General features: G+C 41.5%; 1 protein-coding gene across 1 annotated transcript; it reads left to right on the top strand.

Moving 5' to 3' along the window:
• Positions 1-4,185: 4,185 nt before the first annotated feature.
• On the top strand, positions 4,186-14,347 carry LOC134398202 (nephrocan-like). Its single transcript, XM_063125453.1, has 4 exons — positions 4,186-4,235; positions 5,053-5,200; positions 10,587-11,488; positions 13,900-14,347. The coding sequence occupies exons 1-4, from the start codon at positions 4,186-4,188 to the stop codon at positions 14,345-14,347; spliced, it is 1,548 nt and encodes a 515-aa protein (XP_062981523.1).
• Positions 14,348-15,417: the final 1,070 nt, after the last annotated feature.

The following is a 15,417-nucleotide window of genomic DNA, read 5'->3' as shown; positions in this document are numbered from 1 at the left end:
TGTATTGTGTCCCCCGCTCAAAGCAGACATCAGTTGTTAGGGGACTGATCACTTTTTGGTTACAATTAAAAACACATAAAATTTAATTTTTTTAAAAAAGAGAAAAATCTACATTCAAGTGTGCATTTGACTGCAATTTTAAACAAATGGGGCAGGGGGAAAGGCTTTACAAATTATGGAATGGCTCCTATTCCTTTGAAGGCTGCTGGAAGGACTGTGGAAAGCAGTCTTTCCCAAAATTCCTTTGAATTTTTGGAATGACTGTGTGTGTAGAAGGGTGCAGCATTTGCCCTTGATAAGACAACAAACAAATGCCTTTTCATGAGGAGGCATAGACTGAACCAGCACAACAAACACTACCCATGTAATAAAGATTTTTATCACTGACAGGTGCAGTTCAATCATATACCAGACTCCAAGGACAAATCCCTGTTCAACTGTTTTAAAGCAATGGTGTCCCCTATCCTTTCTCCCAAAATTTGTTAGAAATGCTAGACATCAAATATATATATATATATATATATATATATATATATATATACACACACACACACACACACACACACACACACACAACCTTTCCAATTAAATTGTCCAAGGATAAAACTAATCCTTGGGGCAACTTACATTAAAAAACTATAAATCCATAAAGCAATCCAAAATATTAGACAACAAAACATCAATAAAATGAGCAGTGAACTCAAACAAGGAAAATGCTAGGAAGTACAGTGGTTTTTACCTGGTGTCTGAAGGTGAGCAGACCAGGAGCACCTACTATAATGCATAGACTTATAGAGCAATGAATTGGAAATTTGAGGGAAAGCATTCATGGATTCACCATGGATAGAAATAACAGGCCAAAAAAGTAATATATTAATATGGAAATACCACTGCCATCTTGAGGTAAAGGAATTAGGGAGTCAGCCAAAGAAAGCATTTAACAACGAATGTCCTCAATTATCCTCACATTAACCAGGTAAATATACATTCAGGTCAAGACAGACAACATTTCTAGACATGATAAATGACTGTGTCAGAGACTATTTAGTCGAGGAGCCCATAAGAGAGTAGCCAGCCCTTAATTTAATACTGAGTAATATCCAGGATCGAATTGGTGAATTTACTGTTAGTGAACAACCTATATGCAGAATTTCCTCAAAAGTTCAACCTAGTCACATTTAATTTTTAGAAGATGAAATTTATTTAAAATAATGGTATAAGCGGAGGAAAGGAGTCTTTTACCAATGAGCCAAAGGAAAAGGTCAACCCAGAGCATGTAACAAGGGAATCCACAAGACATACACTCCCTAGACTTGAGCCCACACTACACTAATAGCACTACAGAGTCGTCCTCTACCAAATCAGCCCCAGCAACACACAGGAATAGAACACATCATGAGGCATTGATCTCCCTCCCAGCTCCAGGACTTAGTCATAGATGCAAGGAGCACATTAGCTGTAGAAGAGCCCTTGCTGCTTCCATGTTACATGTTGGAGGGCCATGGTTTGAGGCCAAGGTACAGCCCCACAGTACGAAGGGCAGGGAAGGCCAATTAGGGAGAGCACTGAATATGTAAAACTTGCCTCTTCCTTGAGCCAACCAGACCTTTTGCCCACCCCTCCCCCTGGCAATTAATGTGACCAATCCCTCCCAAGTACCCACCCACCCTGGTGTTTTGCCCAATAGGCCAAACCTGCTGAGGAGCATTGTAGCAGCCTTCATTGCCCTCTTCCTCCCTATCCCCGACTGATTGGCTTAGACTTCCTAGCAGCAGCAGCCATCCTATGCTCCCTGAGACCTGCCCCCTAATAGCCCAAAGAATCTGAATGTGCAAAAGAGAGGAGGGAGCCCTTGCCCCTAAGTCCATCAAGCTCACCACTTGCCCGCCCCCCTCAGATCCCCATTTTCAGGCTCACTGAAGCCAGATTAAAGTTGGTTGGGAAACAGGGATCTCTGTTTACCACTTTGGAACAACCTGTGTGGCAAAGTCAGAGTCTTTATTAGCAGCATCCAGGATAGAGTTGATCCTAAAAGGAAAAGTCACGTGGGTGTGGTTGCTAAGCACTCACTCCAGAAGGGCTCTTGTGCCTTGGACATTGTCTCAACAAAAAACTGAGTAGCAGCTAGGATCATGTCCCTCACAGCACCAGTTCTATGGTAGGAACATATCTGTTGCAATTCTCAGAGGAGGTAGTTCATCTGTTGCAATCAAAACAACACAGAGGTCAAACACACTGCCTAGAAGGCCTCCGAATAACCAACCAGAGTGTAGCAAGTGATGAGGGCCTCAGGGTAGCAGATGCAAACTCTATTTTATCCCTATAATCATGATGGTGCTAGGATTTAAGTCAGTTATGCAAAGCCACATGTGCTCAGAATATTTATTTTATCAGGTATGGAAAGCATTCTAACCTATAAGGAATGTGGAAGTCCTTGTAAAGCATGGGGTGGGGTTGATGATAAGAAGGAGGAGGAAGAGGAGGAGGAGGAGAAGGAGAAGAAGGAGAAGAGCCCTGCTGGATCAGACCGAGGGTCCATCTAGTCCAGTATTCTGTTCACACAGTGGTTAAACAGCTGTTGACCAGGGACCAACAAAGCAGGACATGGTGCAACAACACCCTCCCCCCCCCATGTTCCCCAGCAACTGGTGCACACAGGCTTACTGCCTCGGATACTGGAGGTAGCACATAACCATCAGGGCCAGTAGCCATTGACAGCCTTCTCCTTTTAAAGCCATCCAAATTGGTGGCCATCACTACATCTTGTGATAGTGAATTCCATAATTTAACTATGCTCTGGGTGAAGAACTACTTCCTTTTATTTGTCATGAATCTCCTACCATTCAGCTTCATGGGATGACCATGGGTTCTAGTATGGGTTCTAGAGAGGGAGAAAACTGTCTTCCTAACCATATTGTCCACATCATGCATAATGTTGTACACCTCTATCATGTCTCTCCTTAGCCTCCTTTTTCCAAGCTAAACAATCCCAGCTGTTGTAACCTTTCCACATTGGGGAGATGCTCTAGCCAAGGAGAAATATCAGTTTTGTGCCTCACAACTGAAGCAATACACATGGTCATCTAAAGGGGCTCCCATAAGAAGATAACACTCAGGTAGGGTTGCCATATGTCCTGAAGAACCATGAAAGTCCCAATTTCCAAGAGATTCTGAAATGTCCTGACCAGCTGGGCAAGAATCCTGGATTCCTGGTCCAGCTGGCTAGAGAAATTCTGACCTCCAAAATGGTGCCTTGAGCCTGCTCAGTGAGCAGCAGCAGCAGAGAAAAAGACGTCAATCCGGTGCTTTTTCCAGAGCATCACTGCTCCTCCAGTGTCATCTGAGTCACTCACCGTGACTCACCTTATTGCACCTGCGGCTGCATAGAAAAAGAACAACAGCAAGGAAAGGCGCATGTGTTCTCCTCAGGCTACCTGAGTCCCATGCAACGCAAAGGAGCTTGGTGAGCTTGGCTGGTTGTGGTCAGACCTTTAGGGTAAGCCCGGGGCGGAGCTGCTGGGTTATTTGTGGGGAAAGAGAGTTTTGTGGGGGACAGGAGGGAGCGAGCGAGTGGGGGACGAGGGGGTGAAGGAAAGGAAAGGAGAGGGGAGAAAGGAAAGAAAAGTCACTCCTCCAAAAATCGCCCTTCAAAAATCTACCTCTTTGGATTTGGGTTGAAAGCCTCAAATCTGTTACTTGGAAGTAAGATGCAGTGAATTTAAGGCGTCTGGTTTTACAGTCGTTGATGTTTTAATTGAAAAATTGGGCTTTCCCTAGACCTTTACATAGTTTTTTTTAAAAAAAATCCTACCCCCCCTCCCCACATAAAATGTCCCAGTTTTGTGGATTTGGAATATGACAACCCTACACTCAGGGGTCTTACATTTCTCTTCTTTTTCTTTTTCTTCAGGAAAGAGCAGTGACTGTAAGCAGTAGGGTCTCCTAAGGATCTAATTTGGGACCATAAATGATTTGGAGTCCAGAGTGAGCACTAAAGTAGCCAAAGTTAGTGGATAAACAAATCTTATTTAGATTGCTAAGATTCTATGGCAGACTGAAGAGCTCTAGACTGGGACTGCTAGGAAACAGATCCTGGGCTCATGGTTGACAGGTTCCTGAGACAAATAATAATAATAATAATAATAATAATAATAATAATAATAATAAGCGATCTCAGGGTCGGGAATGATTGAGAAAGGGATTGAAAATAAAACTGCCAGTATCACAATGCTTTTGTAGGAGAGCTACTGTGGAGTAGAGGTTAGAGTGTTGGACTGGGGAGATCTGGGTTCTAGCCCCCACTTGGCTGTGAAGCTCACTGGGTGACTTTGGGCCAGTCACAGGGCATGTCTACACCTTAAGGGTGTAGAGGGAGGGGGAGGGGGAGTGTTCTTGTAGTAGCAGACTTTTGCACGACTCAGTATTATGCATGAGTTTTTAATAAACTTTTTGATTAAAAAAACCTTTTGTCAATGATAAGTATTACTGAACTGTGTAAAACACAGTAATCAAGAAACCACCTTTTAAACAAAATAAATTAGCCTATTTACTTCTGGAAGAAGTGAATGGAAGGGGGATGAAAGGGATGCTGCAGAGTCTTTTCTCCTGATGGATTTTAATACTGGGTTGTTGAAAATCCAAATATTTTATAGCCCACTATAAAATAGCTCTTTATCTTTTCTTTTGACACATTCTGTAGTGTCACGTTTAACCACACTAGGAAACTACAGATAATAGAAGTGTTTGCAGACTAGATGTCAGGCAATAAATAAGATCAATTTCCCATGCCAGCCAAAATAAAGATTCCTTATCATTGTTTAAACTTTTTGCTCTTTGTAATGCCTGCTATTTTAACCCAAGGAAGTTAAGATATTGTCTTTTCTGCCCACCCACCCAACGTAGAACACACAGCTGTATTTATGCTATTTATCAGATGTTACGCTATAAAAGAGTGCATGGTGCCTAAACTCATGCTGTGGATCACAGTTCATTGGTCCTGTTTAGGAAGATGCAGCTGTTTTACATTATACTCCTTTCGTTTCATCTTTATAGGGCTGTGAGCCCCGCATGCCCACGAAAATGCAGCTGTGACCTAGCACACTCGAGAGTGCAGTGCTTCAGAGTCGGAGAAATACCTAAAGAGATCACATCTACTACCCACAGTATTTACATCACTCACAGCAAGATCAAACAGCTCCAGGTAGGATGGTTTTCTCATCAAGTAAATTATATTTTAATTAGGTAGGCCAGATGAAAAAGAGGACAGAGAGCTTATTATATATTTAATATTTTATTAATAATATTTAATAAAAGAGAATTTTGGCAGGGAAAGCCTTGTGGACAGCGGGGGAACTAACTCTGCAGAAACACTTTCTTCTACACAGATGGTAAAAGATCGGGAGACCTGCTGTTGTATTCATCTTTTCACCTTAAGGCTTCGCTTTATGCATCCTTGCATAGGAAATCCAATTTAGGCTTGCTGATGAGTGCATAGAATTGGGCTAGAAGGTTCATTTGAAAGCATCCAACCACAAACATACTACCTCCAATTTGATCCAATTAAAAACCTCAAAGAGTTTCATGTTTTACAGAACTCTGTCACCTCTGATGTTAAACAAAAAAAGAGAGGGTGGAGAGGAAAAGTGTGTGTGAGTTGGTGTTGGTGGTGTTGGGTGCAGGCAGAAGCCTAGCTTGAAAACACAAGATCTATCTGAGCGGCCCAAGGCTATGTGTATTTATGTGAAAACAAGTTCCACTGCCTTCCGTAATAACATGCATATATATGGCGTGTATAGTTTTCGCTTTCAAAAATGAGAGTTGCCAGGTAGAAGCCATGGAGAAGCAATTGGATATATATTTTCTCATGGCTGCTAGCCCTCTTGTGGGCTGGATTCTATAGTAATCAAACTGAGTTCCTTTAACATGTACAGAAGGCCCCCTTTGTATCACAACTGTCTCTCAAAGATATAGGTGTAGTAGGAAGTCCTTCTAGGACAGAGTGTGATAACTAGACAATGGTGAGCCCTGAGGTGTTTAGTACGTATCTGGAGCTTCTACTTGTACATTTAATCAGATGTGGGCAAGGCTTGTTGTTCCAGATGCTGTAGGACTCCCAGTTTCTAGCAGGCCCAGGCCCAGCATGACCAGTAGAGAGGTGTGTTGGAGTCCAACAACATCTGGAGGGGGGGGCACAGATTGCCCACTCCTGCTTCAAATGCCTCAAGAGAGCAGGATCATGTGCTGCCACGTACCTCCCAGCCTGTTTTTTTCTTTGGTTTACCTTCCTTCCTTCCCTCTCAGTGCAGCAAAATGAAAGTCCTGCTGCCCATAGCAGAATGGCAATGGGGAGGCGTGCAAGAGGACAGACTTGCAATGACTGCATATGGTCCCCACATCTCTATTGAATTTATTTTCATTTATTTTTATGCTGGTTTTCCGGCAGGGGCTCCCAAAGCAGTTCACATTTACACGGCACTCCTATATATGTCTATTCAGACATACGTCTCACTGGGTTCAGCAGCGCCTATTTCCAGGAAAGTGGGCATAGATTTATAACTTCAAAGTCTTTAAGGATAAGCAAAATCTCTGGGTGAAAAAAAATCCTCTCATTTCAGAAATTAAACTTTGCTCCTTCTTTCAGCTCCTTCTTGCATCTACTTAGGGCCTTTGCATGCAAAACTCCACAACCACTTAGTTCAATAAATGCACTTAGATTTCAGTCAAAATTCACTTGAGTAGTTCTAATATATTAGCCAGACCAGTAACTTTTCTTATACAAATAGGTCTCTATTTGCTCATTAGTATACCCTCGGTTTTAGGGGCAAGAAAAGTAGTATTTGCATGTCATGACCAGAAAGAAAAATGGAGGTTCTTTATCAGTGTAATTGACTACTTTGTCAAATACTGACCTGACAGCAGTAGCAGCACAAAGTTGAATAATGCCTTTGCAAAGAACAATAGCACCTTGTTCCAACTACTTAAAACATCCAAAATATTTGTTTATAATCAACATGTAACCAACTCTCTTGTGTTCCTCTGTGAAGAAAATATGAGATGATGCCAATGTTTTATTCTGTTCATTACAAAAAAGGCTGTGAAATAAATTAAGAACAGTACAATCATATACAGGTCTACTCAGAAGTAAGTTCCCCTGAGTTCAAGAGAGTATTCCCAGGTAAGTGCATACAAGATCACAGTCCTATTGACCTTCCCCTACTGGATCATAAACTTAATTAAAGGTAAATTCTGCCATACGCCCTACTTACAATAGACCCATTGAAATGAATTCATTATAATAGGATTCTGGATTTTACCCAAAGTGTTACAAGATTTCTTTAACTAATCTTCTAAAAAGCAACTTGCTGCCTCCTTCCACATATTGTCCAACTCAGTTCTTTAATGTTATTCAATTGAGTTTCACTGACATGCTCTATTCTGGAAACTTGTGTTTCCGCTACTTTCAATTTGGCTAGTGATCTGCTAGTTTCATGTTGCGCTAGCGGTGAGTCCTACTAGCGTGTGGGAAGCATTGGATACTGCCCATGAAATTTACAAACTCTATATTTTATATACCAAAAGGAAAAAGCTGTGGTCAAAAACAGGCATTTCTAAAATATATATATATTCTACACTAACATATATCCTAAAAGTCAAAAAATAAAAATACCTCACATTTTTCAAGAAACAACATGAGGACATCTACCAAAGAAGGAAAGGCCTTTTACACACCATTGTGCTTTTAGAAAGGACGTCCTAGGGACTATAGGATATGTCAGATTCCCCTCCAAGAGCAGAGAGAGATCTACCCTCAGAGGGGGAGATCTAGCCGTGGATCCCTGTCCCAGCCACCATGGAAATCTCTGCAGTGGCTTCCTCCTCCACAAGGTTAGGAATCTGATCTTGGGAAGCGGGGGGGGGGGGCATGTGGGGGAATTGTGACAGATGGGGAGGCAGCAGCTAAGGATCTGGATCCAGAGGATCCACACCCCTCCGAGGACCCAACCACAGCCCCAACACAGACCAGCCTGAAAAACCCCAAGGAAGTGGGCGGAATAGAAAAACGGCTTTCTGCTCTTTTCAGCTCCTCTTACAAGAACCCAGGAGGGCTTAGGATAGATTAGAGGCTCTAATATCGGAACACTCCGTCAGAGCTTAGGATTGCTCTCTTAATTTTAATCAAAGTTGTTCAAAAGCTATTAGATTCTTAACTTCATATTTTCCTACTAATTCTATCAGAAAATCCCATATTTGAAAATATTGAAATAATGAGGTTTATTGACACAAAGATATCACTATGTTCAACCTTTCTTTAAGGTTTATATTCTTAGTGTACTCACCATAGGCCAATAGACTATAATAAGGCCCGCAGTCATACCTTCAGCATGTACTATTCTAGTAAACATGCATATAATTAAGGTGCACACCTGCAATCCTGTCCACTTATTCCTTTATATGCCAAACTGTACTCAGTAAGATCACAGAATCATAGAATACTAGAGTCCAACCCCCTGCTCAATGCAGGAATCCACCTTAAAGTATCCCTGACAGATGGTTGTCCAGCTACCTCTCTAGGTAACTGGTTCCATTGTCGTACTGCTCTAAAAGTCAGGAAGTTTTTCCTTATGTCCAGCCGGAATCTGGCTTGCTTTAACTTGAGCCCATTATTCCATGTCCTGCACTCTGGGATGTTCAAGAAGAGATCCTGGCCCTCTTCTGTGTGTCAACCTTTTAACACCCCAGTCTTCTTTTCCCAAGGCTAAACATACCCAGTTCTTTCAGTCTCTCCTCATAGGGCTTTTTTCCAGACCCCTGATCATCCTGGTTGCCCTCCTCTAAACCCCTCCAGCTTGTCTGCATTCTTATTGAAGTGTGATGCCCAAAACTGGATGCAGTACTCAAGATGAGGCCTAACCAGAATCAAATAGAGGGAAGCCAGTAACTTGTGCGATTTGAAAGCTATACTTCCATTAATGCAGCCAAAATTTTTTTTTGCTTTTTTTGCAGCCACATCACACTGTCTCAAATTCAGCTTGTGATCTACAACAATTTCAAAATCCTTCTCACTTGTAGTATTGCTGAGCCAAGTATCCCACATCTTGTAACTGCATTTGGTTTCTTTTTCCTAGGTGTAGAATTTGGCATTTATTCCTATTAAATTTCATTTACTTCTCTGTAAACATGCTTGGGGAATTGTGCTATCTGTCCCACTGATGTCAACAATACAGTCTACTCGGGCACTTTACCATTGGGTAGCTTCGGAGTGGCGGCAGGGGATCTACATGATGTAGCCGTCACTCCGAAGCAATCCAGGGGCAAAGCCCCAAAGCTCCACGCTAAAAACATCAGGTACTTACCCCAACTTTTTTAGGTTGAAGCCAGGCTCCGTGCCTCTGCAGAGCCTTTTAAGGGGGTATTAAAGGGGGTGTTGGAAAGGGGCGGACAAGGAGCTCCAGGCTCCACACTGCAATGAAATGTTTTTTTAAAAAACTGGGGATGGGGGGTTGGGAGGAGAGGAACGGGGCAGCCAGAGCGAGCTCAGAGGGAGGAGAGCCAGCTGCCCCGTTCTTACCCCCTCCCCGGTCCCAGCAGCAGCAGCAGCCTCCCTGCTGCCCCGTTCCTCTCCTCCCACCCCCCACCCCCAGTTTTTTTTAAAAAAAAATTCTTTGCAGCCTGAAAAACTCCTCTCTTTGGTCTTGCCAGCGGCAACTCCGATTTGGCACTCTTTCCCATGCAGATGCTGGGAAGGAGCGTCAATTCGGGAGCCCGGAGCCTCGGGGCACAGACCTGAGACCATCAAGATGGGGGCCATATTTTTAAACTTAAGTATATATCATTGTGTTCGATGGCACTTATTCCAGTTGTGCCTAAGAGCTTTATCACACCAGCGTTATACTATGCAATCACTGCGAATTGCATGCAAAGGACTCAGAAGTTTTCCACCTTATAATCTGCTTTGATTGTGAAGTACTCCCATGCATCCTGCCTTAATTGTGCAATAAAGCAAAAAGATTTGCCCTACATTTTGAGCGTATCTTCCGAGCCGCTTCTGGGGCGCAGGAGCAGGATTTTAAACAAATGCTTACATCTGCGTAAGCTTTAAAGATAAAGACACCAAAATTGGCACAGTAATAGATATTAGGGAGAGCTTTAAGCATACCAAATTTGAATTGACTTGGGTCATCTGTTGATTTTTTAATGATTTTTTACATTTCCCACCTTAAACTCACTTCCTGGTATGCAAAGGATCGCTGTCGCCCAGTAGCAAAAACAACAACCGCAAAAGCTTAGCGTTTATGGGGATAATCTGAGGGAAGCAAGTACGTGGGATGAAGCTTTAATACTGTATTGTGTATATTCCATGCTAAGCCTCTAGAGGGCTCCAGCTTGCCATGGAATTTTCACAAAATCAAGTTTGGCTGGATTATATTCCTATAATATATAATATCTTGCAGAATTCCCATTTCATTGTAATGGCATTTTAATAGATGGCTACTGCTTTCTGTCCATTCTATGGATACGTTCCTGAAATAAACTATTACCAAACGAGTGTTGCCAAAAATAATTTTGTCGTGGCTTTTGTCCTTTAGATTGCTGATCTCTACAGAATGCCTGCCCTTGAAGAATTTGTCTTGGCCTGCAGTGGAACAGAATCAGTAGAGACCAACACTTTCAAAACTTTGGAAGCCTTGAGGACCCTGGAACTCTGGAAAAATAAACTTAGGCACATACCTACCTCACTCCCAGCAAACCTTGAAGTATTGAAACTTGGGGACAATTTGATAAGTGTTCTACATGAATCTGATTTTGAAGGTTTAAAAAAATTAAGGGTACTTGATATCCAAAGCAATTTTATTTTGGCTCTTTCTTTTCATACTTTTTCATCCCTTAGCAGTTTGCAGAGTTTGACATTAGATGGAAATAATATGGAATCTGTGTCTGGACCATTTCATCTTCCCAACCTAAAATATCTTAGCATGGAGAATAATAAGCTGCAATCTTTCTCAGTAAGCTTTTTCACACCTCTTCAGAATTTGCTCTTTCTCAATTTAAATGGCAATTTACTGACAAACATTCCGTCAGATCTGCCCAAATTTTTACAGTCATTGAAGATAGAGAGAAACCAGCTAAAAATGCTACGATTTGGAGACATGAAACAACTGGCAAACTTGTCAGAACTTTGCTTGTCTGAAAACCAGCTTTCATCAGTTGATGGTTTGCAGTTTCTTTCCAGCTTAACTAGGCTGGAGTTGGCCGGGAACAAACTCCAAATAATACCGCTCAGATTACCAGCCACACTGCAGAAAATTGATTGCAGTAATAACCTGATTGAGAAAATTAAAGCAGAAGAATTTCAGCATCTACAGGGTCTCAAGCATTTGTTCCTGGACAACAATATTCTTGCTACATTTGAAGATGGGGCACTTCAGAAATGCACACTACTGTCTAATCTAGCACTTGAAAAAAATCTGCTTAGTTCTATTCCGTTAAGGTAAGCGACTAAAGCAGTGACATAACTAAATACCAGAACTGGGGGAGGGGGAGGATTAAAATAATTTTATATATCTCAAGGACTGTCAGTGAACTTTTAGTATATGCCACAAGACCAAGAACCTAAGAAGAAAAGATAAGTCAACTGCAGTACACTCCCCTTCTTTGTATCTTCATACTTCAGAAAATTGAAAAATAATGAAATGGTGGTGATCACTGAAAGCCAGTGTGGTGCAGTGGTTAATGTTGGACTAGGACAAGGTGGGCAACTTGTGGCCCCCCAGATGTTTTTGGCCTACAATGGAGAGGGACAATGGGAAAGTCCCTCTAGATGTTTTGGCCTATAGGTTGCCCATTCCTGGACTAGGACCAGGAAGACCCAGGGCGCTACAGACAAACTACTTCTAGTACTGCCAATCACAAGACAACATGCAGCTATCCTCTCTTTTCCTCCTCACCAGATTTTTATTTTTATTTTTTGTGGGAGGAAAAAAGATGGAAGAAGCAGTGGGAAAACATGGTAGGGTTACAATCATCTATATAGATCTGATCTAATTCTCCTTGTTCATTAACAAACACTATCCCGTTTCCTAAAGCTGATTGTCTAGTTGTACTAGCCTTATCTATTGGTTGTCTTCCTGATATGGGGTAATGCTCACCTAATTCATTTAATTTAAAATATCTTCTTTGGAGCCACTCCCTTTCTATCATGGGATTAACTATAATAGGAGTGGAATTGTGGGCATGGCTAGATGAGGGGGGGTGAAGGGGGATGATCTTGCGATATGATGATTGCGAGATCCTCCCACTCAGTCTACACATGGCGCACAATAAGGACGGAGGCTGTCGCGCCCACCATTTTGAATTTATTATTTTATTCAAGATAAGCGCTCCTTCGGAAAACTAAGTAATTTTTTTTAAAAAAAATTACTCCTCCCCCCACCCCACCCCTGAAGGGCACAGAGCTCCTGAAGAGCTCCGTGCCCAGGTCCCGGTTCCTCGCGGTTACTTGAGAGGAGCCAGGATGAAACCATGATGACATGCCACACCTCCCACGGTCTCGGGATCATCCTGAGACTGTGGGAAAAACGCAATTAAAGGGTAGGGCGATATCCCAGGGAAAGGGAGGGAATCATCCCTCCCTGCTCCTCGGATCCCCTGTGTGTCATGTGGACACACAGGGACAATCCCAGGGCAATCCCTGGGATATCGCCCCATGTAGACATGTCCTGTATTCTCTTGCAAGGGATGATCCTTAATTCCCTGATTGCATACTACTTCAAGCCGATCATCAGTGTTAGAATTATTCCTTTGTTGTACCTCATCTGTTCGATTTTCCTATTGACCATGGCCACATTGGCTGATGAGTAAGGGTCCAAACTTAGAGATTTTCCTGAACTCAAACCTTTCCCTTCTTGGAGGCCGAGTAGTGTTTCTCTCAGGGTTGCTAGTCTATCTGTTATTTCAACTTGCAACTTTTAGCCCTCCAGAAGTTTTGACCTATAGGTTGCCCACTCCTGGACTAGGACCAGGGAGACTCAGGGCACTTACAGACAGACTACTTCTAGCACTGCCAATTGAAAGACAATGTGCAGCTATCCCCTCTTTTCCTCCTCAACAGATTTTTTGTGGAGGAGAAAAGATGGAAGAAGCAGTGGGAAAACATGGTAGGGTTACAAATGGAAGAGAGCATCATCATCTGTAAAATTCCAAGAATTAGGTAGAGTGATTGCACAATAAAAGCCTCGTCTGTAGGCACACCCTGGTTCAAATATCCACTCAGTCATTAAGTTTACTGGTAACCTTGGGAAGGTGTCTAACTCTCAACTTAAGCTACCTCATAGGCTTGTTTTAAGGATAAAAGGGGGGTTGGGGTGGACAATCATGCATCTTGAATCATGAACCATGAGTTCCAAGACAGAATATAATTGCCACATGTAAGTGATATTAGTTGTAAATGGCATACATTCAATTTAATGTTCTCTGTTTTTAACTTCTGTAAACTGCCCAGAGAGCTTCGGCTATGGGGCGGTATATAAACGTAAAAAAATAAATGGGCATAGTGGCTGAAGGGCTAAGTTAAATGTCTGGTTTCTAAAAACAAACAAACCTAGAGGTGCCAGGACTTGAGGCTTCCTGGAAACCAATCCATACTAAACCACCATGTTCTAAAGAGGAGTCATGACTCAAACTACACCCTTAGTTTAGTTTGTGCAAGGTCAGGTTTGATTCCCTGCTTAGCTATAAAGCTAACTGGGTGGCATTAGCTAGTGGGAAGGGGCAAGTCACTATTTCTCATCCTAATGACAGGGTTGTTAAAAAGATAAATGAGATGGGCATTATAAAGTACTTGGCATGCTTAAAGATGCTATAGAAATTACAAACAACATGTATTTATTTTTTTTACTTCAGACTCCCACAAATGCTGGCTAGACTGGATCTGAAAGGAAACAGCATACAAAGAATTAAAGAACAAGAACTGACAAACCTAAGGCATCTGCAGGTTTTAAATCTACGGAACAACAAGCTATCCACCCTAAATTACAGCCTCTTGAAATATTTGCCTCGTCTCAGGTACCTGTATCTGGATGGCAACCCATGGAATTGCACTTGTGATCTCCTCAGAACCAGAAGGGTGCTTCTAGCCAAAGGCACAGATGTCAAAGGGGGACAGTGCACATCACCAGCAGAAAGCCAGGGTGAAAGCTGGATGTCTTCCAAAAGAATCCTGCATTTGTGCATTCACAACAATCTGTATTCTGTTGAAGAGGGGAAAGAAATGGGAAAGAAAGCAAATATTGATGATCCCTCCAATCTGAGAGTAAATATGGATGATTATTATGACTATGAAATAGATTAAGCACATGCCTCCAATAAATTTTTGTGGGTACCTTTCCTAGAACTTGGAGTTAATTCAGTCCTCTCCAAAGCAATCTCTGAGCCATGTCTTTTTTAGTCTATGAAATCCTATGCAGTCAGGTTGTCCCTAAACCTAGTGAAACCAATAGGCATCCAAAATTGGTCTGGTAGGTGTATAGAATCTGGCTGTTAAGAGTTTCCCTTTTATCCCTGATTAAGATGGGATGCATCAGCTATGGGGCGGTATATAAATGAAATAAATCAAATGAAATGAAATCTAAAGTTATAGTAATCCTGACAGTATTACATGGCTCTCATGTGGGTACTGATACTACCCATACCAATAAATTGTATATAAACAAGATATTAGTAGCTGAAGGGGTGGGTACGTGGAGTGGTTAGGGTTAGTAGTTTTGAAATCCCAAGGTGCTTTGTTAGAAACCACTTTGCTATGAATATGAGATGTCATAGGATAAACAAGAATGCAAATATATAGCAATTAGCAGTGCATAAATAAATTTTTCCTAAAGCTTGTACGTGTGATCATTTATGTAGGGCAGGTTCACTACTGGCGAAAAGAACAAAACTATGGATTCTTTATATACAATCCAATGCCCAAAGTTTACATCTCAGGCTGTAGTGAAGAAAAGGACAAAGCAGACAGGTGTTTTGGTATGATGTGTGAATATTTATTACCATGTATGTATTTTATTTAATATCTTTTATTTATTTATTTTTATTTATTTATTACATTTTTATACCGCCCAATAGCCGAAGCTCTCTGGGCGGTTCGCAAAAATTAAAACCATAATAAAACAAATAAATAAATGTTTTAAATAAATAAATAAATATTATTTATTTATTTAAAACATTTATATCCCTCCCTATATCAATAAGATCTCAGGGCGGCATACAGATAAAAGCATACAGTATAAAACAGTAAATATACACCGCTAAAAACAAATTAAACCATGAACCAAGTTAAAACAATATATAATTTAAAAGCAGTAAAACTATTAAACCAGTTAAAACAATGTGCCAACTTAGTAAATTCAACTATTAAAAGCTTTG

The sequence above is a fragment of the Elgaria multicarinata genome, chromosome 4 (genome assembly GCF_023053635.1).
Source record: "Elgaria multicarinata webbii isolate HBS135686 ecotype San Diego chromosome 4, rElgMul1.1.pri, whole genome shotgun sequence".
NCBI lineage: Eukaryota > Metazoa > Chordata > Lepidosauria > Squamata > Anguidae > Elgaria > Elgaria multicarinata.
The sequence above is the reverse complement of the archived record's forward strand: the minus strand, read 5'-3'. Positions and strand labels throughout refer to the sequence as shown.